The sequence below is a fragment of the Phoca vitulina genome, unplaced genomic scaffold, assembly GCF_004348235.1.
Source record: "Phoca vitulina isolate PV1807 unplaced genomic scaffold, GSC_HSeal_1.0 scaffold25, whole genome shotgun sequence".
NCBI classification, from domain to species: Eukaryota; Metazoa; Chordata; class Mammalia; order Carnivora; family Phocidae; genus Phoca; species Phoca vitulina.
In genome coordinates this window covers 17,958,569-17,985,181 of record NW_022589728.1, presented here as the reverse complement: position 1 = coordinate 17,985,181, position 26,613 = coordinate 17,958,569, and the positions used below count along the sequence as shown (strand labels likewise).

Here is a 26,613-nt window from a genome sequence, read left to right as displayed (position 1 = left end):
ACCGCACTGACAGAATCTGTCTGGTGTAAATATTTTAGAACCTGGAGTCTACTGATGGCTAACAACTTCCAGGGGAAGACTTAGACAATAAACCTCAATAAATTTTGGTCAATTTCAGCTCTAGAGCAACTATTCATCCCCTACACCCAACCCCAGAGCAGAAGGCTATGCAGGGGTTTCTGGAGCACCTTACACACAGCTTGCAGAAGCCACAATGGGCAAAAAGCACACTAGCCACCAAATATCAAGTATCTGTCCTCTGACCACTGATTGCTGCTTCAGATCACAGCAATGCAGACAAAATGTGCAAAGCAAAACCTAAACATGTCTACAAGAAAAAGAAAAAAAAGGTCTTTCTCTTAAAATGTGGATAGGGAAGGAGTTACTAAATAAGCCACAAAAAACATAAAACATAAGCAAAAAAAAAATGATACATTTGACCACATTAAAAATATATAGCTTCTGTTTTTTAGAAGATGCCATTAAACACAAACTGGAAAAAAAAAGGAGAAAAGACAAACTATAATTGGGGAATAGATATTTGCTAAATATATAATCAGTGAAATTTGGTATCTGATAAAAATACAGTGTATCTAAAAATTACTTATAAAAACACAACCCAGGGGCGCCTGGGTGGCTCAGTCGTTAAGCGTCTGCCTTCGGCTCAGGTCATGATCCCAGGGTCCTGGGATCGAGCCCCGCATCAGGCTCCCTGCTCGGAGGGAGGCCTGCTTCTCCCTCTGCCACTCCCCCTGCTTGTGTTCCCTCTCTCGCTGTGACTCTCTCTGTCAAATAAATAAATAAAATCTTTAAAAAAAAAAAATAATGATTGTGATAGCAAACATTTATTGACCTGTGTATCAGGCACCATGCAGAATATTCTATACATGATTATCTTATGTAATCTTCAAAATATCCCTTGGAAGTAAGTACCATTATTAACCTAATTGTATAAGAAACAGAGGTAACATAGCATCCTGGTGAACACAGGCTGTGTTCTTACATGGACCGTACAGAAAGAGAAAGCAGAGTAAACCCACCAAATACACCTCAGCCCAGGCTCTTTGCCTGGTCTGTACTGTGAATGGGGGTACACGGGGAAAAAAAAAAAACTGATGTACCCTGCCCAAGATTGCCTAATCAGGGGGCAATGGAGCCAAAATCTCAATGCAGGCAGTCTGGATTCAAAAACACTGCCTTGTGTTGCCTCTTTGTGGATTACAGTTGTAGTAACATAAAATTTCAAACCCTGCTCCACTTTCAAGCATTTTGCACCCTTGTCCTACGTACATACTCAAGGTTTTCCCACAATGTGTTCTGTTTTGAGGGTTTAGAAAATATGATCACCATGGGTACTATGAAAAAAGGAGCCAGAAGACTTGGTCTCATTCCCAACTGCCACTACCTTGAGTAGTTTGAGACAAATCTATGGGCCTTAGTGTCTTCACATGAGAACATCAGATGATATTTCTCGAGAGGAAAAAAAAATCCTTTAAAAGATGCCAACAGTAACAACTCAGTACTAGGGAGAGGAAAAGATTTAAAAGTAGAAGTGAATGAGCATTGTATATTTCATTAATTTTGATGTTTTAAATCTTTTTATAAAAAGAATTAAGTCTATAAACTTAGAAAATACCTAAGTGTCTTTAAAATGTCTCTGAAGTAGCTTATTGCATAGTTTTATATAAGAAAATTAAAAAGTCAAAATAATTTTTCCTAAATTACCATGTACATAATATTCCTTTTTTTCTTTTATTTTTAGAAAGTTGGGCATAAAACAATGCCTAAGCCTACTTTTGACATGGTATTAGAACCGAGCTACTGCTGAGAGTTTGATTTAGAGAGAAGTCATGGTTCGACTAACCTTGGATCTAATTGCCAAAAATAGCAATCTTAAACCCCGAAAAGAAGAAACCACTTCACAATACCTGAAGAAAATAACTCATATAAATTTTTCAGACAAAAATATAGATGCAATTGTAAGAATTCTGAAATTATTTCCTATTTTTACATAATTAACAATGTAAAGTTTGAAAATAGGTGTCAGAAAATACATTCTTATTAACTATATTTTGATACTTATTAACTGTATTTTGATTAGTATATTGTGTTTTCATTTTAATTTCCTGCTTTTGATGTTACAATTATTAAAACTAAGTCTCTATAAAATATACCATCATGATTGTTAAATATATGTGCTAAATATATATGTCCCCCTGAAATATTCTATAATGTAGCAAACTAGATTTGAAAGTGTATGTTGGAAAATAATTTCAAAGATAATACTTTTGTATAATTCCAGGTTCTTGGAATATGAGGTTTTTTAACAAGATAGCAAGATTTAACTATGCAAATACCTTATTTCAAAACTTTAACAGTGAAATCTTTTTCACTCATAATTTAACTGGTTATATAAATGGAAGTTATACTATAATTTATATCAGACAAGATTATGTTTGTTTGGATATACTCTGACACTATATTTTCTCTGTGTTAAGCTAATTCTTGGCTTTAATTTGGGAAACTTTAAAAGGAGCAATAACCCTTTTAGGCTATTTGGATTGGTGTCCGTTGTCTACAATAAAATGCTAATGAGAGAAATTTCCTCAGAAATATAAGGTACATGAGGGCAGGGATGATGTCTGTTTTGTTCACATCACTCTAAATCCCCCCATCCAACACAGTACCTAACCCATATTAAATGCTTAATAAATGTTTATCAAAATGAATGAAAAAAATACCAAAGCCCCAGGCACAATTGTCAATTAAGATATTTTTCTTTTTTTTGCAAAGACCCTACCAAGTTCCTATTCTGTATTTCTTTCCAGTTTCTTTTTTTTTAAATTATATTTTATTTTATTTGTGAGAGATAGCACACAAGCAGGGGGAGCGATAGGCAGAGGGAGAAGCAGGCTCCCTGCTGAGCAAGGAGCCTTATGTGTGGGACTCAATTTCAGGACTCTGGGATCGTTACCTGAGCCAAAGGCAGACGCTTAACTGACTGAGCCACCCAGCATCCCTTCTTTCCAGTTTCTTAGTGATTCTTCTCCCCATGAATCCAATTGCCCAGAAAATTCTCTACCTCATCATACCATTACAGCCTTACCCTCTGCAGAGAGCCTCCATTTAATGTTCTTTTGTCCCCTCACAATCAGTGCTCCTTTGGTTTAGATGATCCTTTTTAGGAGGAAAGCAAACTAGTTAAAGTACAGTTAACCCTAGAACAATACAGGAGTTAGGGACACCAACACCCCCACACTCCCCAACATCCTACCACCCAACACAATTGAATATCCTTGTATAACTTTTGATTCCCAAAAATCTTAACTACCAATGGTCTATTGTTGACCAGAAGTCTTGATAACATAAAGTCAATTAACACATATTCTTTATATGTATTATATACTGTATTCTTACAATAAAGTAAGCTAGAGAAAAGAAAATGTTATTAAGAAAATCATAAGGAAGATAAAATACATTACAGTATTGTACAGTATTTACAGAAAAAGAATCCATGTATAAGTGGACCCATGCAGTTCAAATCCATGTTGTTCAAGGGCCAAGTATAATTCAGTTGGGCACCTGGGTGGCTGGGTGGCTTAGTTGGTTAAGTGTCTCACTCTTGATTTCGGCTCAGGTCGTGATCTCACGGTCATGAGATTGGGCCCCACGTCAGGCTCTGCACTGGGCATGGAGCCTGCTTGGGATTCTCTCTCTTCCTTTCCCTCTGTCCTTCCCCCCACCCTATCGCATGCACGTGCACCCGTGCTCTCTCTCTCAAAAAAAAAAAAAAAAATTCACACTAAGAACACCTTGTAAACTTAAAATTCCCAAGATGTGGTTATATTTTTTAAAATCTCTGAGATTTTTTTTAAGATTTTATTTTTTTAAAAATAATCTCTATGCCCAATGTGGGGCTCAAACTTAAAACCCCAAGACCAAAAGTTTCAGGCTCCACCAACTGAGACAGCCAGGCACCCCAACCTGAGGTACTTTTGAGCATAACTTTACCTCTTGCCTACTTACTCTAGCTGACTCTACCACCACATAAGAAATGGCAGACTTTAAAAAATACCTTTAATTATTTTCTTATCTCAAAAGTAACTGGTGTGAGAAAACACACTGCGCTTCGTTCATTGGTGGCTGCCTTTTTTGTTTGTTTAATTCACTTTGTTGAACATTATAATTTAAGTATAATTTGCTTTTGTAGATTATAGTTGACAGCAGACTTAAGAGAAATGAATGTTCCTAACAGGTACTTATCAATAAAAATTTCTCAATCAGAAAAAAACAAGTAACTGGTGTGCATTTCTATGAAATACATATAAAAAGAAACTGGCATAATCCCATCATGCAGAGAAAACCACTATTAACATGTAGGTGGTATCCTTCCAGTCTTTTTTCTAGGCATGTATTCATATAATTTTACAATAGTGGGTCATATTGAATGTACTGTTTTCATTTTGAGATCTACAAAATATTACTAAAGAAACTAAAGGATATCTAATGGTTAAACAGTATTCCCTTCAATAGCATTATCATAGTTTATTAATCTATTGCTCTTGAATAGCTATATGACTTCCCATTTTCAGTATCATAAACAAGTTTACTTCTAATCCTACAGAAAGATTAAGACCTGATTTATAGGGGCGCCTGGGTGGCTCAGTCGGTTAAGTGTCTGCCTCAAGGTCAGGTCATGATCTCAGGTCATGATCTCAGGGTCCTGGGATTGAGCCCCACTTTGGGCTCCCCGCTCAGCAGGGCATCTGCTTCTGCCTCTCCCTCCACCCCTACTCCCCCACTGCGCTCATGTTCTCTCTTTCTTGCTCTCACTCTCTCTCTCTCTCAAATAAATAAAATCTTAAAAAAAAACCCTGATTTATAATGTTGAAGCAATAATTTGTTAAATACTTCAACTTCCAGAGGAACCTAATTGCTTCCAAGGAAAACTGCTTATCAATATAGTTACAGAATACTAAAACCTAGAACTAATTTTACAATCATTCGAGACTCATTTTGACTGTGCTAAGAACAGAGAAATGCTGTTCTTTTATATTAAACTTAGGGAAAATTGCAGAATGATTAAGTGAAAAACTTTCTTAAAAACAAACTTCTAAATTTTCAGGAGAAATTAAGTATGACCTGTTTTTGTTTTCTTTTTAGGAAGACCTCTCTCCTTGCAAAAATCTCAGTGTTTTATATTTGTATGATAACCGTATTAATCAAATGACTAACTTGAATTATGCTACAAATCTGACCCACTTATATCTACAAAACAACTGTATTTCATGTATAGAGAACCTCAGGTCATTAAAGAAACTGGAAAAACTGTAAGTGCTTTTATTTTTAAGTAATGTAATTCTTCGTCATCATTACAGTAATATTTTTGCATACAGGCCTTTCCATTATCTGCAGTTTTGTGGAACAGACCTCAATTTTTATTCTCCTGTAGTATTATTAGTACAAAAAAAACTGTTACACATGTAATACTTGGCAATTTGTTTCATTAAGCCTGATATACTTTTCTTTTGCAGGAGGGTGAGTTGTCTTAACCACGTATAAGGATACCTAAAGCATCCTTAAAGACTCAACTGGTGAAAAAAGTTTCCATGGAAACCAGATGAGCTCTCCTTTTAGAATCACACATCTCAAAGGGGCAGGGTCATAGAGTTGATACTGTTGATTTGATTGTAAAAAGGCATTTACTGCCTATAATGATTTTAACTCAACAATGAAGACTGGTGTATTCAATTTTCCCAGATTGGAAGAATTATTAGTGCTTCTCAAAAAGTGGGCTAAGAACCTCAGAATGGGAAGAGAGTGGGGTAGAAAATGCTGATTAAAAATGCAGATTGCTGGCTTCTGACCTAGATAGCCAAATGAGAATCTCTGGTGTTAGGCCCAAAAATCTTCCATTTTTAAACCTAATACCCGGGGGGTGCCTGGGTGGCTCAATCGGTTCAGCATCTGCCTTCAGCTCAGGTCATGATCTCAGGGACCTGGGATGGAGCCCTGTGTTGGTCTCCCTGCTCAGCAGGGAGTCTGTCTCTCCCTCTCCCTCCACCCCCCTCATGCTCTCTTTCACTCTCTCTCTCAAATAAATTAATAAATTCTTAAAAAAAAAAAAAAACCTACCCAGATGATTCTTCACCCCAACATATAAAAAGAATACTGGCAGATCATTTAATAAGGACTATTCCAATTCTCTCACTTTAAAAAAAAATAAAATTATTTCTTAGACTAAATTAAGTGTAAGAATCATATAAATAAACCTTTCATTGATTCATTACAAAGAAGATTCCGCATATTTCCACATATGTAGTTTTCACTCAGCTCAGTGATTGTTATGTTTTTATCATGTTTACAGACCATGATGTTCTCAGAATGTCTATTTAAAACTGTTTTATACTTTGCAGGTATCTGGGAAGCAATTACATTGCTGTCATAGAAGGTTTAGAAGGATTAGAAGGACTAAGAGAGCTTCATGTTGAGAGTCAGAGGCTTCCCCTTGGAGAAAAGCTTCTGTTTGATCCAAGAACTCTTCATTCTCTGGCAGTAAGGCCACATTTGAGTATTCTGACAAAGAATATAGTTATTAACAGTTATAATGGAACAGGAAGGTAGCAAAGGTATATTTGGACATTATGTATACTCTGTATGTTTATATGGCCAGTTGAGAATTTTTTAACTTAAACTCAATTAGCCAACATATAGTACATTAGTTTCAGTTGTGGTATTCAATAATTTATCAGTTGCATATAACACCCAGTGCCCATAACATCATGTGCCTCCTTGATGCCCATCACCCAGTTACCCCACACCCCCACCCTTCTTCCCTCCAGCAACCCTCAGTTTGTTTCCTATAGTTAAGAGTCTCTCATGGTTTTTCTCCTTTTCTGATGACTTCCCATTCAGTTTTCCTTCCCTTCCCCTATGATCCTCTATGCTTTCTTATATTCCACATATGAGTGAAACCATATAATAATTGTCTTTCTCTGATTGACTTATTTTGCTCAGCATAACGCCCTTCAGTTCCATCCACGTCAAAGTAAATGGTAAATATTTGTCCTTTCCAATGGCTGAGTAATATTCCATTGTGTATATATATATATATATCACATCTTTATCCATTCATCTGTCAATGGACATCTGGACTCTTTCCACAGTTTGGCTATTGTGGACATTGCTGCTATGAACATTGGGGTCACTACATTTATATCTTTGGGATAAATCCCTAGTAGTGCAATCGCTGGGCCATAGGGTAGCTCTATTTTTAACTTCTGAGTAAACTCCATACTGTTTTCCAGAGTGGCTACACTAGCTTGCATTCCCATCAACAGTGTAAGAGGGTTCCCCTTTCTCTGCATCCTCATCAACATTTGTTGTTTCCTGAGTGGCTAATTTTAGCCATTCTGACTGGTGTGAGGTGATATCCCAATGTGGTTTGGATTTGTATTTCCCTAATGCCGAGTGATGTGGAGCATTTTTTTCATGTGTCTGTTGGCCATTTGGATGTCTTCTTTGGAGACATGTCTGTTCATGTCTTCTGCCCATTTCTTGATTGGATTACTTGTTCTTTGGGTGTTGAATTTGAAAAGTTCTTTATAGATTTTGGATACTATCCCTTTATCTGATACGTCATTTGCAAATATCTTCTCCCATTCTGTAGGTGCCTTTTAGTTTTGTTGACTGTTTCCATTGTTGTGCAAAAGCTTTTTATCTTGATGAAGTTCCAATAGTTTATTTTTGCTTTTGTTTCCCTTGCCTTTGAAATGTGTCTAGCAAGAAGTTGCTGCAGCCAAAGTCACAGAGGTTGCTGTCTGTGTTCTCTTCTAGGATCTTGATGGATTCCTGTTTCACATTTAGGTTTTTCATCCATTTTGAGTCTATTGTTATGTATGGTGTAAGAAAATTGTCCAGTTTCATTCTTCTACATATGGCTGTCCAAGTTTCCCAGCACCATTTATTGAAGTGACTGTCCTTTTTCCATTGGATATTCTTTCCTGCTTTGTCGAAGATTAGTTGACCATAGAGTTGAGGTTCCATTTCTGGGTTCTCTATTCTTTTCCATTGATCTATGTGTCTGTTTTGTGCCAGTACCCATTACCATCTTGATGACTCAGCTTTGTAATATAGCTTGAAGTCCAGGATTGTGATGCCACTAGCTTTGGTTTTCTTTTTCATAATTCCTCTGGCTATTCAGGGCCTTTTCTGGTTCCAAACAGTTGAGAATTTATTTAAGGCTTAAAACTAACTTTTCTCACATAATTTCTCAGAGACTCAGCAGCTATAAAGTGGGAATAATAATGCCTGCCTCTATGGTACTAAAAGGATCAAAAGAAAGATGTGGAACGGTTATGTAAATTATTAGGTTCTAATCCAGATGTCAATGCATTCATAATTTCAGCCTTGGTTATATTGTGATTCAAAATTTATAATATTAGGAAAAAGCCTAAGGAAAGAGTCATGCACAATTATTTGGCAAATTTTAAACAACTTAAAGAATCATGATGACGATAATTGTTTTCTTGCTGGATTCTGATTTGATTATAGGTTGCACTACATCAGCTCTGCCTCATCAGAAGCAGGTAGATCTGGAAGCACTACATTTGATGCTCCCGCTGTGACCTGACACCCAGTTACATTGTGAAGGTGTCACAATTAGTTGAGAAGCCAGAGGGTTCAGTGGAGGCTTTTGCTAATTCTCAAAATGGGATTTATTAGGATATGCTACCTTCAATTCTGGGGCAAGAGACGTAAAGGGAACAGGTTGTGTTTTTATAGATTTCATTGGCTTTATTTTAGAGTGCTCAGAAACAGAGGGCAATAGAAGGTTTGTGAACCAAAGTTATAAAAATTGAAAAATAGTCCTTTAAATTGGAAAAGAAAGAAGTGATCTGATTTCTATCCTACCCTCTCCCTATCCTCCCCATAGAATCAAATGTGTCTCAGCTCACCTCAACTGACCCAAATAAATTGATCCCTCTGTGGGGATGGCCAGTTTTATTACAAACGCCAGTACAAACATTTTTGCTTGCTCAATTTTTGCATAGATTCAAGCAGATTCCAAAATTCTAAATATAAGGCATAATTTTTTAAGTTGTATTTAAATTCTTAAAAAGTATCAAGAAGTATTTTCTCTAAAGGTTGGTTATGGATGCCTTGGTGGATCGACTCAATCTTGGTAGAGATTATTAGGCCATAGATTTTAAGATGGCTTTGGTTTAGTGTTGCTCTATTGTGTATTTATGTCCTCACTAACAGCTAATGTTGATACTGCTCGTTAATTAGCTAATCGTTATTTTAAGTGCCTTCTGAACATATCGATTGTCAAGGGAAAACTATAGAGAGAGACAAAGATAAAAATTAAACCAGACAGGGCGCCTGGGTGGCTCAGATGGTTAAGCGTCTGCTTTCAGCTCAGGTCATGATCCCACAATCCTGGGATTGAGTCCCGCATCGGGTTCCCTGCTCAGCGGGGAGCCTGCTTCTCCCTCTGCCTCTCTCTCTCTCTGTCTCTTATGAATAAATAAATAAATAATCTTTAAAAAAAAAAATTAAACCAGATAAATCTTTTAGTCATTTTTCCTATTTAGGAAAACAGACAAAAACTATTTCTTCCTATGTAAGTATAAATCTTAGTGACAGTTAACAGAAAATGATAATTTCCTTAAACTGAAATAAGCATTTTTCTACACTGTGTTATCATTTGTTTGTTGGGGCATCTTTTCTCTTTCTTTGCTTCTTGATTCCTGGCTTCTTTTTTCTATAAATTTCTTTTATATTCTAGAAGAGGAAAATCAGACTTATGAAGGAACTTTAGACAAAAATAATAAGTCATATCACAATTACTAAAGTCCTTAAAGTTATGTCTGAAAAAAATATAGCATAAAAACAAAATCTCCATGGCTTTTAATTTTCTTGCCTAAAGAGCAAAACAGCCTGGGCGCCTGGGTGGCTCAGTCGTTAAGCGTCTGCCTTTGGCTCAGGTCATGATCCCGGAGTCCTGGGATCAAGTCCCACATCGGGCTTCCTGCTCGGCAGGAGGCCTGCTTCTCCCTCTCACACTCCCCCTGCTTGTGTTCCTGCTCTCGCTATCTCTCTCTCTGTCAAATAAATAAATAAAAAATCTTAAAAAAAAAAAAAAAAAAGAGCAAAACAGCCTGAACTGATAAATCTTAAATTTTTCAGATTAAGATTTCTGCTTCCTATATACAGCATTTAATTAGACTATTTACTAATGCTATTTTTCTTACAGAAATCCCTCTCTATATTGAATATCAGCAATAACAATATTGATGACATAAAAGACCTAGAAATACTGGAGAATCTTAATCAGCTCATAGCAGTTGACAACCAACTTCTGCATGTGAAGGTAGTGTAAAGAAAAATTATTTTTAAAGTATTTACATGAAATTGTGATTAAAAAGTACTTATTTTTCTAAATACATATAAAATTTATTACTTTAAAAACTATTCTGGATTAACTCTAAAACTAGCATATGAATCTCTACTTCTTACTCTATTTATTTGCATAACTCTGCCCTTTTACCTGGTTTTCTCTTCCACACCCCAATACCTCCACCCCTCACCAACAGAAAGAGGTTTCTCTGAGAAGGAAATATGTGCTTTTCCTCTCTGTATTATTTTTCCATCAAATGTTTCCCTCTAGAGACTAGATTTCTTACAACTTAATTCTGATCTCCCAATGAATGAATTTCTAGTAACTGTGATTAGACCTGAGCTCTCTCCTGGCTGCTCCTCCTTGGGCAAGTATCTGGATCTTGAACTTACTCTAATTTGCACTAGCTATATTCACAGCATGTTATGTCATATCATACCGTATTCATTCAATTATATATTCATTCAAATATGTACTGAGTACCTACATGTCTGTCAGACAGTGTACTATTCTATGTAGATAAGAGGAAGGAAGGGTACAGTCCTGGGGCTCAGAAAACCTACAGTCAGCAAGTAACAGGACTACAATGTGATTCTGTTTCCATAAGTATTGTGGTGGCACTAACTCAGCCTGTGGCTAGAGAAGGCATCCTGGAAACAGTCATCTGTAAGCTGAGCCACTGCCATGACCTCACAGTTTCTGGTATGGCAATGGGGTGCGCTGTGGTATAATTTCTTTACCTGGAGCAACAGGAGCAATGAAGGGATTCTTTCCCCCATAAACAGAGCTCTTGTTTTCAAAACTACTTCCAGACAGCTATCCACTGACCTTAAAAAGCTTCCCCTGACTTGTTTCCAAATTCAGATCTATTACCTAGCTAGTCCCATAACTACTATAAGCAGTAGATAATTATGAAACTATTACATGTATTAAACTACAAAAGAATTCCCCAAAATACCCAAAATGCCACTGAACAATCAGGATGGATGTTTAAAATAAAAAGACCAATAAGGAAGCATGACTCGATCAAATTGTTGCAACTTACAACATGAAGGATGTAAGAAGTTCATGGGATAAATTCTGCATTCAAAAATATTTTAAGTTTTAGACTGCTCTTCTAGATTTTTTCCCCACTGGGCATTTTGTATTCATCAGAATTATTTAATTTTCCTATGATTTTGCAGTATTTGTATGAATAATATGATTTTGTGATAGATCGACAGCCTTATATGAAATACACTATACATGCATATGACAAAGCCTGGAGTCTAAGTTTTTGTTAAGTAGAGAAGACTTGTGCTGTGTATTACATTCCCAATTCACCACATGGAAAATGGGAACAGAGTGGCCAAGCACAGAAGCTCACTTTTCCTGGGGAGAGAAAAGTGGAGAATTCCAGTCTCCAAAATTGGCATCAATCTTAAGTGCAGTATAAGTATTTTTCCAAAATGTTTTTGTAAGCCAGGTTCTACACACAATGCCTGGTAATGAGTGGTGAGTATATTTTAAATGATCTGAATAGTTGTTAATTATAATAACTACCAAGATTCATTTCAGTTATTGTCATTATTCTTAAAGCCTTATTCTATTATGCTTTTTGAAAGATTTTATTTATTTATTGAAAGAGACAGAGCAGGAGCACAGGTGAGAGGGAGGAGGGGCACAGGAAAGGGGAGAGAGAGAAGCTCAAGCAGATGCAGCACTGAGCTGGAGCCCAATGTGGGGCTTGATCTCACAACCCTGAGATCATGACCTGAGCCAAAATCAAGGGTTGGATACTTAACCAACTGAGCCACCCAGAAGCCCCTCTATTATGCTTTTAACTCTGAACAGAAAATCAAAGTTTGATAACAGGACAAAAACGCTAGCCTCCAAATGATCCCAAAGGAAGTTTTTCTGAATGACATTAAGACCAAGCTACTTCACCTACAGTGATTCTTAGGCTATGTTAATGTTCATAATCAGGATAAATGTGTAACCAAAATAAATACTTTCATTATTATTGATTATTCAGCCCAATAGTAAATGTCTAAATAAACAAACCCTTATTTTTTAAGACTGAACTCAATGTTACCTCCTCTGTATAGTTTTTCCTGAACCCATCCCAATCAAGTTAATCTATTAAAAATATTTATGATATTGTATGTGCCAGGCACTGCTCTAGGCCTTCAGAAAAAGTTCTAGGCACTGAGGATACCATGATCAAGACAGACAGGGTCTCTACCCTCAAAGAGCTTACATTAAAATGAGACAGGGGAGGGAACAGTCAGAAAATAAATAAGCAGAGATTATGAAAAAGGCTATGAAGAAATTAAATAGGATGACATAATAGAAAAGGGGTCAGTAGATTTTTTATTTTATTTTTTTTAAGATTTTATTTATTTATTTGAGAGAGAGAGAATGAGAGAGAGCATGAGAGGGGAGAGGGTCAGAGGGAGAAGCAGACTCCCCACTGAGCGAGGAGCCCGATGTGGGACTCGATCCTGGGACTCCAGGATCATGACCTGAGCTGAAGGGAGTCGCTTAACCAACTGAGCCACCCGGGTGCCTCAGTAGATATTTTAAATCAGATTATCAAAAAAGGCCTCTGAGAAAATGACATTTATGCTGAGATCTGAAGAATGATAAAGAACAAATCTGTGCAAAGAGCTAAGAAAAGAACATGCCAAGCATAGGGAACAGCAAACTTAAAGATTCTAAGTATCCTAGGAACAAAAAAGAGACCAATTTACTGTGATAGGGACCCCCGTGCCTAGCTCGGTCTCTAACACATTGTAAGTACTCAATAAATAATTGTTGAATGAGGGGAGCCTGGGTGGCTCAGTTGGTTGAGCGTCTGCTTTCGGCTCAGGTCGTGATCCCAGGGTCCTGGGATCGAGCCCCGCATCAGGCTCCCTGCTCAGCGGGAGGCCTGGTCTCCCTCTCCCACTCCCCCTGCTTGTGTTCCCTCTCTTGCTGTCTCTCTCTGTCAAAAAATAAAATCTTAAAAAAAATAATAATAATTGTTGAATGAATTAAGAGGCAACAGTTAAACATGATATTATGATAGAGGCCAGATCATAAAGATCTTTTAACCCATTTAGATGAGTTTGACTTTATTCTAAATGCAATAGAAAGTCACTAAAAGGATTATATTTTTTAGAAGATTATCAGCTATGTGAAGAATGGGTTGCAAGGGGGTGCCTGGGTGGCTCAGTCAGTTAAGCAACTGCCTTCGGCTCAGGTCATGATCCTGGGGTCCTGGGATCGAGCCCTGCATCAGGCTCCCTGCTCAGGGGGGAGTCCGCTTCTCCCCTTGCTCGTGCTCTCTCACTTGCTGGCTCTCTCTCTCACTTGCTCACTCTCTCTCTCAAACAAATAAATAAAATCTTTAAAAAAAATAAAAATAAAAAAAAGAATGGGATGCAAGAATAACAGCAAAGAGATCAGTTGGGAGACTACTGCAAAGGTTAAGAAAAGATGGTTGCGGGCGCCCGGGTGGCTCAGTTGGTTAAGCGACTGCCTTCGGCTCAGGTCATGATCCTGGAGTCCCTGGATCGAGTCCCGCATCAGGCTCCCTGCTCAGCAAGGAGCCTGCTTCTCCCTCTGACCCTCCCCCCTCTCATGTGCTCTCTCTCTCATTCTCTCTGTCTCAAATAAATAAATAAATAATCTTTAAAAAAAAAAAAGAAAAGATGGTTGCTTGGAGATGAAAAGGAGTGGATGGATTGGAGGTATGTTTTTTTGATTGAACCTATGGGACTTATTGAGTAGGATGCACAAGAATAAAGGAAAGAGAAGAATCAAGGATGAATCCTTGTTTTTTGTGTGAGGATCTGGGGAGACCATGGTAGCCTTTACAAGCTGGGAAATACAAGGGAAGGAATAAAAGAATTCCTTCTATTGAAATGCCTATTGGACACTGAAATTGACAGAAGATAGGAAAGTTTTAGAATCAACAGTATTAACAGGATATTTAAAGCTGTGACTCTGGGTGAAAGACAGTAGGGATAGAGAATAGATGAGGCCAGAAACACTCCAATATTTAGAGATCATTTAGATGAGAAGGCACTAGGAGACGTTAATGATGAGAAGACAAGAAAAAGAAGCTTCAAGAAAGAGGGAATGGCTCCTTGCATTTGATGCTGTTGAGTGGCTGACATGAGGGCAGATAATACGTTGACAGAAATCCACTGGATTTGGCAATAGTGAGATTATATCTGGTCAAGTATCATGTTTTTTTGCATATTTCAGAAATGGAGTGCTTTAACAGGGCTTTGCACTTTTTTCTAACCAAAGCCACATGAACCTCTTAGAAATTTCTTTCCGTGTTATGGCTTGAAAAACTTCAGGTTTTTCATGAAATACTTCTCCATACCTGAAACTTCAATATATAACAGGACAAAAATGCTAGACTCCAAATAAGATGAGATGAATGAAGAAAAAATTAAAAAGATTACCTGGATAGAATACCTTAAAAAATAAAGTTACCGGGGACAGGTTTAATTTGTGAAGAAGTTGAACCAGAAAGACTGTGGTTCAAAAATCACAGCAAAAGTTAAAATAGGATAGAAGAAATTAAATATTCAATACAAACCTTAAATGATAAAACTTTGTAAGTCTCCAAGAAACAAAAAAAGAGAAAAAATGGAAAATAAGCAAGTAAAAAAGAAATGTAGAGAATTAATTCAGGAGATCCAACATATGACAAATAAGAGTACAAGAATCAGAAAATAGGAAAAAAGGGGAAATAAAATTATATTTAAAAATAATATAATGGGCCATGAGGTATTAACCAAAACAAGAATCATCACACACGTGCACGCGCGCGCGCGCACACACACACACACACACACCAGAAAGCCAGATAAAATATGTGAAACAACTTTTTCAGACACTAGACTAGAGGTGCACAGGACTGTGGACCCTAAGAGAAAGAAAACAAACAAGGTGAGATCTCTAATTGTCCCAGCTTTCTGCCTGAAGGCACTTTCCAGACCACAATGCAGGGAGGGGGATAGCAAACAAGTGCCATGAAAATGTAAATCACAACTGGAGAAAAGTCATTCAAGAAAAAACATCCGGAAATGACAATGGAGGATGGAATTAGAAGACAGGACTTCTAAAACGCTATTATAAATATGGTCTAGAATTTAAAGACAGCATGAACACAAACAGAAGAGAAAGGGAAGACACAAAGAAAAAAGTAACTTTTGGAATTGAAAAATGGATCTAAAATGAAAAATTAATTGGATGGGATTCAAAGTAGATCAGTCATTAAAGAGCGCACTTGTTGTGATGAGCACTGGGTGTTGTATGTAAGCGATGAATCACTGAATTCTACTCCAGAAACCAATATTGCACTGTATGTTCACTAACTAAAATTTAAATTAAAAAAGTAGATAAGATATTACAGAAGAAATTATCAGTGAACTTAAAGCCATAGCATTAGAATTACTGAAACTTAGAGGTACAGAAAGTAAAAACACTAAAAAATGAACAGAGCCTCAGTGGCTTGTGGAATATAACAAGCATTCAAACATGTATGTAAATGGAGTCCTAGGAGGAGTAGGGGCAATGCTGGGGACTAAATGTTTGTGTCCCTTTAAAATTCATAAATTGAAACCCCTAATCCCCAGGGTGATGGTATTTGAAGGTAAGGCCTCTGGGAAATAATTAGGTCTTGAGTGAGGCTGGAGATCTCATGAATGGGATTAGAGTCTTTTTAAAGAAGAGAAGGGATCACAGCTTTCTCTCTCTTAGCCATGTGAGGATACAATGAGAATGCAGGCATCTACAAACCAGGGAGAATGCTCTCACAAGATCACAGTATCTGCCAGCACTTTGATCTTGGACTTACCAGTCTCCAGAATCGTGAGAAATCAAGCTTGTTGCTTAAGCCATCCAGTCAATGGCATTCTGTTATAGCAGCCCAAACGAAGAAGAAAGCAGAAAATAGCTTTGAAAAAATAGTGGCTTCAAGGTATCCAGAATAGTCAAAACCTTCTTGAAAAAAAAAAAAAAAAACCCACATTGAAGGATTCACACTTTCCTATTTCAAAACTTACTACAAATCTGTATTAACTAAAGCAGTGTGGCATTGTCATAAGTATGAGACTGGGAATCCAGAAATAAACCTTCACATTTATGTTAACTGATTTTTGACAAGGACACCAAGACAACCCAATGAGCAAAGAATAGTTTTTTCAACAAATGGTGCTGAGATATTTGGATAGCTGCATATAAAAGAATTAAGTTGGATCTCTTCTATAATGTAAGCAAAAATCTATTCAAAATTGGTCAAAAATTTAAATATGAGTTAAAACTACAAAACTCTTCGAGGAAAACATAGGGATAAATCTTTATGACCTTCTATTAGACAAAAACTTCTTAAATACAACACCAAAAGCATAAGCAAAAATAAATAAATAAATAAATTAGACTTCAGCAAAATTAAAAATTTTTGTACTTCAAAGAATATCATTAAGAAAGTGAAAAAGACAAGCCAACAGACTGGGGAAAAATATTTGCAAGTCCTATAACTGATAACAGACTTGGTGTCCAGAATATATTAAAAAAAAAAACTCTCATGACTCAGTAAGAAAAAGACAACAATCCAATTTATAAATGGGCAGAGAACTTGAATAGATACTCTACAAAGAAGATACAGAAGTGGATAATATGCACATGAAAAGATACTCAACATCAATAGTCATTAGGGAAATGTAAATCAAAACCACAATTATACACCACTTCATACCTGATAAGATAGCTATAATTAAAAAGACAGATAATAACAAGTGTTGGCAATAATGTGGAGAAATGGGGCGCCTGGGTGGCTCAGTCAGTTAACTGTCTGACTCTTGGTTTCAGCTCAGGTAGTGATCTCAGGATCCTGGGATCAAGCCCCATGTTGGGCTCTGCACTCAGCACGGAGTCTGTTTCCAATTCTACCCCCAACTCCCACCCCTCTCCCCACTTGTGTGCTCACATGCATATGCGCTCTCTCACGCTCTCTCAAATAAATAAATAAAATCTTTAAAGATTATCAATTTTTTAAAACAAAAATAATAACCACAGATCATGGGTTAATGATATGTAAAAGTAAAATGTAGAATAACAATAGCAAAAATGACAGGGAGGGAGGAAATGGCAGTATACTAAGGTTACATATGAAGTGATGTCATTATTTGAAGAAAGACTGTGCTTATTTAAGGATGATTGTTCTAAACCCTAAAGCAACCACTAAAATAACAAAGATATTTATAACTACTAAGTCAGTCATAGAGAGAAAATGAGATGCAAAAATAGGGGGGAGCAGGAAAGGAGGAAAAGGGAACAGATAAGACAGAGAGCAAGATGGTACTTTAAACTCAGTTATATTGGTAATTATATTAAATGTAAATAGTCTAAACATTCCAATTAAAAGGCAGAGATGGTAAGACTGGATTTTGAAAATCCAATCACATGCTCTCTGCAAGAAACACTTTAAATGTAAATATATATACAGGTTAAAAGTAAAATTATAGGGAAATATATACACAAATAATAAGATTAGAAAGCTGGAGTGGCTATATTAAGATAGAACAGATTTCAGGATAAGAAATATTACCAGAGATAGATCAGGAAATTTTATAATGATTAAAAAGTGCCAATTCATTAAGAAAACATAACACTCCTCAATATATATGTACCTAATAACAGAGCTTCAAAATGCAGAAAGCAAAAATTGGCAGAAGGGAAACAGACAAATACATAATTAAAACAGAGATTTCAACACTCTAAGTAGCTAGTAAATCAGTAAGGATATAAAAGATTGGTACAACACAGCCAACTGAATTAATCTAATTGACTCTCAGAACATTCCACCTAAGAACAGAAGTTGGAATAGTCACCAAAATAGTCCATATGCTGAGCCATAAAGCAAGCTTCAAAAACTTTAAGAAACTGAAATTTTACAGAGTACATTATTTAACCACAACGGAATTAAATTAGGAGTAAAGGAAAGAGATCTTTAAAATCTCCAAATGTTTGGAGATTTAAAAATACACTTTTAGGGGCACCTGGGTGGCTCAGTTGGTTAAGCGACTGCCTTCGGCTCAGGTCATAATTCCAGGGTCCTGGGATCTAGCCCTGCATCGGACTCCCTGCTCGGCAGGAAGCCTGCTTCTCCTTCTCCCACTCCCCCTGCTTGTGTTCCCTCTCTCACTGTCTCTTTCTGTCAATTAAATAAATAAATAAAATCTTTTAAAAAAAAATAAAAATAAAAACACACTTTTATTTTTTTAAGATTTTATTTATTTCTTAGAGAAAGAGAAAGCAGAGGGAGGAGCAAAGGGAGAGAGACAAGCAAACTCTGTGCTAAGCACTGAGCTCAACATGGGGCTCAATCTCAGGACCCTAAGATCATGAGCTGAGCTGAAACCAAGAGTCGTACACTTAAGCAACTGAACCACACAGGCACTCCTAAAAACACACTTTTAAATAACCTCTGGGACAAAGAAAAAAATCACAAGGAAAATTAGAAAATATTTGAACTGAGTGAAAGTGAAAACGAAAATTTGAAAATTTATGGGATGCAGTAGCATAGTGCTTAGAGGGAAATTTATAGCTTCAAATGCCTCTATTACAAAAGAGGGAAAATGATCTAACTTCCACCTCAATAAGCAAGAAAAGTAAATGCAAATTCAATTCAAAAGAAGGAAATAACAATGGTAACAGGAGAAATCAATGATATAGAAATATAGACTGACTACAGAAAAATATATATATACATAAATACATATATATACATATATATATACACACATATATACACACATATATATATACACACAATAGAATACTACTCAGTATATATATATATATATATATATATATATATATATACACATCTCACATCTTTATCCATTCATCTGTTGATGGACATCTGAGCTCTTTCCATAGTTTGGCTATTGCAGACATTGCGGATATAAACATTGCGATGCAGGTGCCCCTTTGGATCACTACATTTGTATCTTTGGGGTAAATCCCTAGCAGTGAAATCATTGGGTTGTAGACAGTACCTCTATTTTTAACTTTTTGAGGAAACTCCATACTGTTTTCAAGAGTGGCTGTATCAGCTTGTATTCCCACCAACAGTGTAGGAGGGTTCCCCTTTCTGGGCATCCTCGCCAACATCTGTCATTCCCTGAGTGGCTAATTTTAGCCATTCTGACTGGTGTGAGGTGATATCCCAATGTGGTTTGGATTTGTATTTCCCTAATGCCGAGTGATGTGGAGCATTTTTTAATGTGTCTGTTGGCCATTTGGATGTCTTCTTTGGAGATATGTCTGTTCATGTCTTCTGCCCATTTCTTGATTGGATTACTTGTTCTTTGGGTGTTGAGTTTGATTAAGTTCTTTACTGATTTTTTGATACTAGTCCTTTATCTGATATGTCATTTGCAAATATTTTCTCCCATTCTTTCGGTTGTCTTTTGGTTTTGTTGACTGTTTCCTTTGCTGTGCAAAAGCTTCTTATCTTGATGAAGTCCCAATAGTTCACTTTTGCCTTTGTTTCCCTTGCCTTTGAGATGTGTCTAGCAAGAAGTTGCTGCAGCTCAAGTCACAGAGGTTGCTGCCTGTGTTCTCCTCTGGGATCTTGATGGATTCCTGTCTCACGTTTTGGTCTTTCATCCATTTTGAGTCTATTTTTGTGTATGGTGTAAGAAAATTGCCCAGTTTCATTCTTCTATATTTGGCTGTCCAATTTTCCCAACATCATTTGTTGAAGGGACTTTTTCCATTGGATATTCTTTCCTGCTTTGTCCAAGATTAGTTGACCATAGAGTTGAAGAGCCATTTCTGGGTTCTCTATTCTGTTCCATTGATCTATGTGTCTGTGTTTGTGCCAGTACCATACCGTCTTGATGATTCAGCTTTGTAAAAGAGCTTGAAGTCCAAGATTGTGATGCCACAAGCTTTGGTTTTCTTTCTCAACACTCCTTAGGCTATTCAGGGTCTTTTCTGGTTCCATACCAATTTTAGGATTCTTTGTTCCATCTCTGTGGAAAAAAAAAGTTGATGGTATTCTGATAGGGATTGCATTGAAAGTATAGATTGCTCTAGGTAGCATAGACATTTTAACAATATTTGTTCTTCCAATCCATGACCATGAAATATTTTTCCAATTTTTTGTGTCTGCCTCAGTTTCTTTCATGAGTGTCCTATAGTTTTCTGAGTATAGTTTTCTGAGATGTAATCTACTGTGTTTCTGGTTTCTAATTCATTGATCTCTGCTCTAATCTTAATTATTTCTCTTCTAATGCATGGCTTAGGCATCGTTTGTTGCTTTTTCTCTAGTTCTTTAAGGTGTAGAGTTGGTGAATTCAGGATTTTTCCTTTTTTTCTTTGAGTGAGGCTGGATGGCTATGTATTTCCCCCTTAGGACCGCCTTTGCAGTATCCCATAGGTTTTGGACCGATGTGTTTTCATTCTCATTGGTTTCCCTGAATTGTTTAAGTTCTTTCATTTCCTGGTTGACCCAAACATTCTTGAGCAGAGTGGTCTTTAGCTTCCAAGTGTTTGAATTTCTGCCAAATTTTTTCTTGTGATTGAGTTCCAGTTTTAAAGCATTATGGTCTGAGAATATGCAGGGAATAATCTCAATCTTTGGTTTCGGTTGAGACCCGATTTGTGACCCAGTATGTGGTCTATTCTGGAGAAATTCCATGCGCACTTGAGAAGAATGAGTATTCTGTTGTTTTAGGGTGGAATGTTCTGTATATATCTATGCGGTTCATCTGGTCCAGTGTGTCATTCAAAGCTGTTTCTTTGTTGATTTTCTCCTTAGATGATCTGTCTATTGCTGAGAGTGGAGTATTGAGGTCTTCTACAATTAATGTATTGTTATCAATATAACTCTTTATTTTGGTTAACAGTTGGCTTATGTAGATGGCTGCTCCCATGTTGGGGGTGTAGATATTTATAATTGTTAGATCTTCTTGTTGGATAGACCCTTTAAGAATGATATAGTGTCCTTCTGTGTCTCCAACTACAGTCTACAGTTTAAAATCTAGTTTGTCTGATATAAGATTTGCTAGCCCAGCTTTCTTTTGAGGTCTGTTGGCATGGAAGATGGATCTCCATCCCTTCACTTTCAGTCTGGATGTATCTTTAGGTTCAAAATGAGTCTCTTGTAGACAGCATATGGATGGGTCCTGTCTTTTTATCCAATCTGCAACCCTGTGCCGTTTTATGGGAGCGTTTAGGCCATTCACGTTGAGAGTGATTATTGAAAGATATGACTTTATTGTCACCATGTTGCCTGTGAAGACCTTGTTTTCATAGATTGTTCCTGTAAATTTCTGTTGTATATCACTCTTGGGGTCTTTCTCCTTTTATAGAACCCCCCCCCTTAATATTTCTTGCAGGGCTGGCTTAGTGGTCACATATTCTTTCAGCTTCTGCCAGTCTTGGAAGCTCTGCATCTCTCCATCCATTCTAAATGACAGCCTTGCCAGATAAACTATTCTTGGCTGCATGTTCTTCTCGTTTAGTACCCTGAATATGTCTTGCCAGGCCTTTCTGGCTTGCCAGGTCTCTGTGGATAGGTCTGACGTTATTCTGATGTTCCTCTCTCTGTACATAAGGAATCTCTTCCCCCTAACTGCCCTTAAGATGATTTCCTTGGTTCTAAGATTTGCGAGTTTTACTATTACATACTGGGGTGTTGGCCTGTTTTCCTTGATCTTGGGAGGGGTCCTCTCTGCCTCTAGGACATGAATGTTTGTTTCATTCCCCAGATTAGGGAAGTTCTCAGCTACGATTTGCTCAAATATATCTTCTAGTCCCCTCTCTCTCTCCACCCCCTCCGGGATTCCAGTAATTCTGACATTGGAACGTTTCATGGTGTCACTTATTTCTCTGATTCTATTTTCATGGATTCTGAGTTGTTTTTCCCTGGCCTCCTCTTTTCCCTTTTTATCTATTAAATTGTCTTCCAGGTCACTAATTTGTTCTTCTGCCTCACTTACCCTAGCTGCTAGAGTATCTAGATTAGATTGGATCTCATTGATAGCATTTTTAAGTTCTGCCAATTCAGCTTTCATTTCTGCCCTTAGAGACTCTATGTTGCCATTCACTGATTTCTCCATTCTAGCTATTGTCTTCACAATTGCTAGCCTGAATTCCATCTCCGACATCTTGGTTATATCTGAATCCATTTGTAAATCTGTGGCATAAGTCATAATCTCTGAGTCTTTCCTATTTTGGGGGTTCCTCCTCCTAGTCATTCTGTTGAGGAGTGGTTGAGGGAATGTATAGAGTCCAAATTATTGACCACAACCCAAGGAAGAGGCACCTGTTTTCTAGGGACCTTAGGGTTGCTGGCCTCTTGGTTCTCCCAGCCTGTCTTCTGGGGTAAGGGCCTGCCGCACTTTTACTCAGGCAACCCTGTTTGGGCAGAGTTGCCCTGCCCCCGTGGTGGAGGATGGGCTCAGTGAAAACCGGTTTTGGGGGGCTTTTGTTCTCTGGCGGCTTTCCCTGGTGGCTTTCTGCGTCTCTTCTGAGAGTCAGTGCAGAAGAGACCATTTCCAACCCCTCTGCCTCAGAGCAGAGAGATCGCCGTCTGTTCTTCAGTGAGCTCTCCAGGCCACACTATCTCTGTTTCTGTCTTTGCTGCTATAAATTGTAGTGTCCTGGGTTGTGCGCCCCTCAGCACAGCTCCCAGTCCTTGCCTCCAGGTCAGGGCACGGAGGCACATCTCTGCCCTTTGTGCTGCTAAAACTGTCAGCCGCCCCCAGTTTGCATGCGTGACCTTGCTGCTCCAGGTTTCCATTCGGGGGGCTGCCCTAAAGTCCTTTCCCTGCTGCTACAGGTCTGCAAGTCTGTGCCCGGTCCCCAGTGCGGGAGGCTATCGCTCACCGGCGGTGTAGGGTCCTGACGGCTCAGCTCCCTCCTCCTTCCATTTATCCTCCGATATCTGCCTGCAGAATCATGGCTCCCCGCTTTGCACCTTGAAACCAACTGCCTGCGATATTCTGTTTGTAGAGATCCAGATCTATCTTCTTACATCTCAGGTTGATTTCATGGGTGCTCAGCTGGTAGATATCCAGCTCAATTCCAGGGACCGGTTGGAATAGGGTCCCCTACTCCTCCACCATCTTTTCCCCCCTCATATCAACAAGTTTAATTTAACTCTATTGACAGGATTGGGGAAGGGAACTTTATTAGGGGTTGGAGTGGTACTTACAAGAATTATATCATCATGTTCCATAGTAGGAATTCAGTAGATAATTATCTAAGATTTAAAAATCAATAAATAACAGCTGTTATTTAGTAATGTAGAGGTAAGTGTATGTAGGAATAGCTGTAGAAACTGAAAGTGGTTTTGTTATAAGCCCTTAGTACTCTTTAAGTTTTGTTATAAACCCTATGGTCTTATTTTTTAACAGTGTTGATTGCATTGCTTTGATTTTTAAAAAATCTAATTTAAAAATGACTGAATGATTGGTAAGGAATGCCTGGTTAACAGAATTCTGTTAACATATATCACCATATCCCCCATTAGGCTGAGAGCATTTAAGAACAAGGAATTTTTGTTATTTCAGAATTCCCTAGAGTTCAGCCCAGTGAGTGCCTGGCACATAACAGGCACCAACTACATGTTTACAGAATGAATGAATAAACGAACAATAAAAAATATTCAACCATCTGAAGAAGGAATGTAAACCATTCAGCAAGTTCCAGAGGCTGGGCTATGCCAAAAGTTGCTTTTTCCTCCCATAAAGAGAAGATAACCAGGGAGTAAGGATGAAATTTCAAGTTCTTTTACTTTCACCAAGAAGAAAAGCAATTTAAAATGCCCTGCATAGCTTCTTGGAAGAGTGAATATAGAGTTGCCCAGGGTTCATTTAAAATGTGCTCTTGTGTTGTTGGTGGAAACGCAACATGGTGTAGCCACTCTGGAAAACAGTATGGGAGGGTCCTCTTTCAAAATGTTAAAAACAGAATTACCCTACAACCCAGCAATTGCACTACTAGGTATTTATCCAAAAGATACAAAAATGCTGATTTGAAACATCCCAATGTTTATAGCAGCACTATCAACAATAGCCAAATTATGGAAGGAGCCCAAAAGTCCATTGACTGATGAATGGATAAAGAAGATGTGGTAATAATGGAATATTACTCAGCGACCAAAAAGAATGAAATTGCCATTTGCAACAACATGGATGGAACTTGGGTGTATTATACTAAGCAAAACAAGTCAGTCAGAGAAAGACAAATGTATGATTTTACTCATGTGGAATTTAAGAAACAAAATAGATGAACACAGGAAAAGGGAAGGAAAAATAAAATAAGATTTAAAACAGAGAGGGAGGCAAACCATAAGAGACTTTTAAGTCTAGGAGAACAAACTGAAGGTTGCTGGAGGAGAGGTGGGTGGCTGGATGGGCTAAATGGGTGATGGGAATTAAGGAGGGCACTTGCTAGGATGAGCACTGGTTGTTACATGTAAATGATGAATCACTAAACTCCTGAAACCAGCACTACACTATATGTTAACTAACTTGAATTTAAATTTAAAAATGATAGGAACAATAAAAAAATAAAACATGCTCTTGTGGTCCATTTCAAATCAACTTCCAATGGCTTAGTAAAAGGACATGTTGAAGTTTAGCAACAAAATATTAACTTGTTTCTTGGTATGTATTATTGGGGTCAGTGTCTCCATTTTTTTTGTCTTTTATTTTTCCATTCTTTATGCTCACTGACTGAAGCTGCCCCAAAGCTGTGACATCAAACCCTGTGCCATGGGAGAGAAAGCTCAATGTGCCACACATAAGGTCGTTGACATCCCTCCTAAAAGTCTTCAACAACAGACAGCTTTGTGCCATGGGGAAAAAGAAGTAGACATCATTAGCGACTCCTAACAAAAACCCTATAATTACCCAAGGTTTTTAGCACTTAGAGCAGCTGCTTTTATATGGACATCCATAGGTTCCTGTATACACCTACAGAAAATACAGGAAATATGGAAAAAAAAAAAAATAATGGTCCCTTAGGATAGTTAAATAACTTTGAATCTTCCAATCAAGAGTCTGGTTTGAGCAATGAAAAAGAATTTTAAGAAAAATTAAAAGGAAAAGATATAACAACTGCAACAAAAATTCTGGCAGGGCAACTTAAAATCTTGGAGCTCTGTGGAAGGAATAAGAAAAGGAAAAAGAGGGGCGCCTGGGTGGCTCAGTTGGTTAAGCGACTGCCTTCGGCTCAGGTCATGATCCTGGAGTCCCAGGATCGAGTCCCGCATCGGGCTCCCTGCTCGGCAGGGAGTCTGCTTCTCCCTCTGACCCTCCTCCCTCTCATGCTCTCTGTCTCTCATTCTCTCTCTCTCAAATAAATAAATAAAATCTTTAAAAAAAGAAAAAAAGAAAAGGAAAAAGAAAATAGAATTGGGTCACTGGCAAAAATAGGTATTCCCAAACAGTGCCCATTCCCTAGCCTTCTGAGGGTACTAGAGCCACAGGGGAGTGGCTACATTAGAGGTGGAGGCACAGGATACAGACCTGGAAGAAGCTTCCTTCTATTTGGGATTTCATTCACTTCCCTCTCACTTCTACAGACCCACAGCTGCCAAAGACTCCCCCCAAGATCCTCTAACCCTGCCCTCATTTCTCCTATTCCCTAGTCCAAAACTGGTCCAGGGCAGAGATTTGGGGCAAGGGAGATGGGAGGGAGGAGAGGGGCAGGGTGGCAGAAGAGTAGAGGAGGAAACAGAGTAACAGAAGATAAATCCTGTCTTTTCCTCTTTCTATGTCTGTGGCCCCTCTAATCAGAAAATTTTTCAAAGTGGCTTCATACAAGTTCTGCTTTATAATTCCTGTCCTTCTAATGTCAGATCCATTGATTCATGCATGCATTCGTTCATGTCTTCTTATCCATTCATTCAAAACACCTACCATCTGGCAGTGCTTGCTATGGGGGGAGACAATAGTGAACAAAAAACATAGTCCCTGGCCATGAAGAGCTCTCACACTTGAGGGGAAGAGAAACATTAAGCACATAATCACCCAAAAACAAATGTAAAATTGCACCTCTGGCAAATACTACGAAGAAAAAGTATGTGACTTTGAGAGCCTGCAACAGGGGGATTTGCCTTAGTTAGAGAGCTCAGTGAAAGCTTCCCTTAGGAAGGGATTGCTAAACTGGGCTCTCAGAGAACAGAAGGGTTTACCAGGTAGAGA

General features: G+C 37.9%; 1 protein-coding gene and 1 non-coding gene across 2 annotated transcripts in view; both read left to right on the top strand.

The window, feature by feature from the left end:
* The first annotated feature begins 971 nt into the window (after positions 1 to 971).
* LOC116643327 lies at positions 972 to 1,098 on the top strand. The gene has a single exon (XR_004301537.1). It is a non-coding gene; the product is annotated as a small nucleolar RNA SNORA51 (small nucleolar RNA).
* Positions 1,099 to 1,753: 655 nt separating this feature from the next.
* Positions 1,754 to 26,613, top strand: part of PPP1R42 (protein phosphatase 1 regulatory subunit 42) — a 45,321-nt gene continuing 20,461 nt past the window's right edge. Inside the window, 4 exon segments of the mRNA XM_032422023.1 lie at positions 1,754 to 1,979; positions 5,164 to 5,330; positions 6,417 to 6,555; positions 10,259 to 10,375. Of these exon segments, the coding sequence (XP_032277914.1) occupies positions 1,851 to 1,979; positions 5,164 to 5,330; positions 6,417 to 6,555; positions 10,259 to 10,375 (552 nt within the window). The 5' untranslated portion in view covers positions 1,754 to 1,850.